This window comes from Phocoena phocoena, chromosome 5 (assembly GCF_963924675.1).
Source record: "Phocoena phocoena chromosome 5, mPhoPho1.1, whole genome shotgun sequence".
Classification (NCBI taxonomy): domain Eukaryota; kingdom Metazoa; phylum Chordata; class Mammalia; order Artiodactyla; family Phocoenidae; genus Phocoena; species Phocoena phocoena.
The window spans coordinates 111,727,201-111,730,375 of record NC_089223.1 but is presented as its reverse complement, the minus strand read 5'-3'; the positions used below and the strand labels follow the sequence as shown (position 1 = coordinate 111,730,375).

The 3,175-nt window shown below is 59.9% G+C and overlaps 1 protein-coding gene across 1 annotated transcript; it reads left to right on the top strand.

Annotated features, from left to right (window-relative positions):
• The first annotated feature begins 878 nt into the window (after nt 1-878).
• NEUROG2 (neurogenin 2) lies at nt 879-2,379 on the top strand. Its single transcript, XM_065878265.1, has 2 exons — nt 879-1,188; nt 1,566-2,379. The coding sequence occupies exon 2, from the start codon at nt 1,567-1,569 to the stop codon at nt 2,377-2,379; it is 813 nt and encodes a 270-aa protein (XP_065734337.1). The 5' UTR covers nt 879-1,188; nt 1,566.
• The last annotated feature ends 796 nt before the right edge of the window (nt 2,380-3,175 follow it).

The following is a 3,175-nucleotide window of genomic DNA, read 5'->3' as shown; positions in this document are numbered from 1 at the left end:
TGCCCACAGCTCATCATCCATATCCCATTCCTCCTTTAACCAAATGAAAGCGTTTTTAAATAGTTTACTATTTGATACAGCTCCTAAGAAGCTTTGCCAAGAGACGTCCGGCATCACCAAAGGGCTAACTGCTTTCCCCAGGATTCTGACCCCCATTAACTAATTCCTCGGATCCCGACGTCCGGGAGCTAGGAGGCCGGGCAACGCCCGGTGCGGTGCGCGCGCGCGCGTCGGGGCGGGGGTGGGGTGCAGCCGCAAGGACCCGGGCGGGGGCGGTCGCCTTGGTCTCCCCGCCGGCCCCCGGAGCCCTGGCCACTAATGAGCCGCTGAAAGGGAGCGGGCTCCGGTGCGCGTGGCTCGCAGGCCTCCCGGAGTCCCGGGCGCCCTGATTGGCCAGCTGCGCCTCGCGACCTCCATTCATTAATAAATTAGCGGCACGCTCCAGCCGAGCGCGAGCCACCAATCACAATGGGCAGCGGCAGCGACAACAGCCGCAGCTTGAGCGGGTGCAGCCGCCACCGCTTCAGCACTCCGACCGCAGCCTCGAGCTCCAGCAGGAGCTTTAGAACCATTTTATGCTGATTAGATAAAGGGGGGAGAAGAGAGGCGGGGGCGATGGGAGGAGGAGGATGGATGGCAGGGCCAGGGGAGGGGGGAAGTGGGTGAAGAAAGAGAAAGAAATGAATGATGATAATGCAATGAAAAGAGTAAGCCGGGGAGGGAAAAGCGGGGGAGAAGGGGGGCCGGCACAGGGGGAGGAGGCGGCGGCGGCCGCGGATGGGGGGAGATGGGGGCCCCGGGGGCAGATCTGATTGTTTTCTTGGTGGTATATAAGGGGTTTTAAGGAGAGTCGTGTGCCAGACACGCAGCCACTGAACCACAAGCAGCTTCGCTTTAACTGGAGTGCCTGGGAGTCGCGTGCCAGGAGCCGCACGGCCGGGGACTTACTGACAGACAGACACGCACCACCAGCACAACACACGAGACCCGGGCGGGTCGCCGCGGCCGCCGGGGCTCTTGGCAAACTCGCACGACGGAAAGGTCCCCCGCGGAGGCGCGCCGCAGTAGCGCCAGTCTCGCTGCTTCCAAGGCAGCAGAAGGGGCAGCGCTGCGCTCCGGACTACTCGGAGAATCGCAGCACACGCCAAAGTAATAGCGACGCCGAGGCACATTTAGAGAGCGAACCAAGTAAGTATCCGCGCGGCGGCTTCCAACTTGGAAGGGTGTTTCCCGCACTACGTCCCAGCACGCCCGAACGCCCTTCGCTCGCGCTGAATCTTTGTCACGGGGGCCGCAGCCCTTTCCGGGGCGGGAACACAGCCGTCAGGGCGGCCGGTAGAGTTCGGGACTCAGTTGGCTGAGGACGGGGTCACAACAAGGGGCGCTCCTGAGCTTGGGGAGCACTGGAGGGGTTTCCTCCCCAATTTACCTTCCTCCTTGGCGCCGTTCCGAGGGGTTCTTTTCGGGTGCGCGCAGCAGTACATCCCGGTGACACCAAGAACATGCCTCTGCTTCTATACTGACGCCTCGTTTGGTTCTTTCTCCCTCTCTGCTCTCTTCTCCAGGATGTTCGTCAAATCTGAGACCTTGGAGTTGAAGGAGGAAGAGGACGTGCTGGTGCTGCTCGGCTCGGCCTCCCCCGCCTCGGCGGCTCTGACCCCGCTGTCTTCCAGCGCCGACGAGGAGGAAGAGGAGGAGCTGGGCGCGTCGGGCGGGGCGCGTCGGCAGCGTGGGGTCGGAGCCGGGGCCGGGGCGCGGGCTGACTCGCCGGGAGGGGCCGAGGGCTGCCGGCCAGCGCGGCTGCTGGGTCTGGTGCACGAGTGCAAGCGGCGCCCCTCCAGGGCGCGGGCCGTTTCTCGCGGCGCCAAGACGGCCGAGACGGTGCAGCGCATCAAGAAGACCCGTAGATTGAAGGCCAACAACCGCGAGCGCAACCGCATGCACAACCTCAACGCGGCGCTGGACGCGCTGCGTGAGGTGCTCCCCACGTTCCCCGAGGACGCCAAGCTCACCAAGATCGAGACCCTGCGTTTCGCCCATAACTACATATGGGCGCTCACCGAGACGCTGCGCCTGGCTGACCACTGCGGGGGCGGCGGCCTGCCGGGGGCGCTCTTCTCCGAGGCCGTCTTGCTGAGCCCCGGAGGCTCTAGTGCCGCCCTGAGCAACAGCGGAGATAGCCCTTCGCCTGCCTCGACGTGGAGCTGCACGAACAGCCCCGCGCCGTCTTCCTCCGCCTCCTCCAACTCCACCTCGCCCTACAGCTGCACTTTATCTCCTGCCAGCCCGGCGGGTTCAGACATGGACTATTGGCAGTCCCCACCTCCCGACAAGAACCGCTACGCACCTCACCTGCCCATAGTCAGGGACTGTATCTAGAGCCGCCAACTCTGCTACCCACGCCAGGCCTTAGTGGCTACCCTTTCCTGTCCCCGTTCAAGCCCTCCTCCCACCCCTCTCCTGACCCCGCTTCCATGCCCCAGAAACGATCTCACTACTCAGAGCAGGTGTAGCCGTTATGATTCCTGGGTTGTTTGTTGCCTTCCTTGGCGAAGGGCTTCCTTCATTCAGACGGGCTCTCTAATTTATTGGTGTGATGGAGCTTATTGTCAAAGAGGATGGTAGAGTTTGGGGGGCACTTCTTAAGGCTAAAAAGATGCTGGGAAGAGATGAAGGTGGCATGTCGAAAGAGTTTGCAGAGCGGACTGACGCTCCTCCCCTCTCCCGGTGCAGTGCGTGTGAATCTCCCAGAGGGAATGCAACTGATTCCTGTGATCTCTTCACCTTTGCTTCTATGTAGAGATGTTAATGTCGAGTAGAAAGAAATGTATCTTAGCATCTGAATGATTTTACCGGTAATAATATTATCCACAGATTTGCAATGGCTGGCATCTGCTTTATTCCCAGTGCTGTCTGCGGGCTGTGGGAATTTCACCTGTCAAACCAAACTTTCCCTCTCTGATGTGCACTTTGTTCTGTTTCCCAGATTCGTCACAATGCCTATTGTCCCGCCCTTCTCTTTCCTTTTTCTTCTCCATTTTGCCATCTGTCTCTTATGATTTATAAGGGGGAAAAAGTTGTTTTGTTAGAGGGCCAGGTTAGAAGTCATTGTATAATTTGTAGGCTTTGTAATGATTGAATGCAAGCGTGGAAATTTAGGCTGAACTCTCTATCA

What these genes read in the sequence shown, in the direction of transcription:
- NEUROG2 (XM_065878265.1), top strand. Translation starts at nt 1,567, where the DNA reads ATGTTCGTCAAATCTGAGACCTTGGAGTTGAAGGAGGAAGAGGACGTG.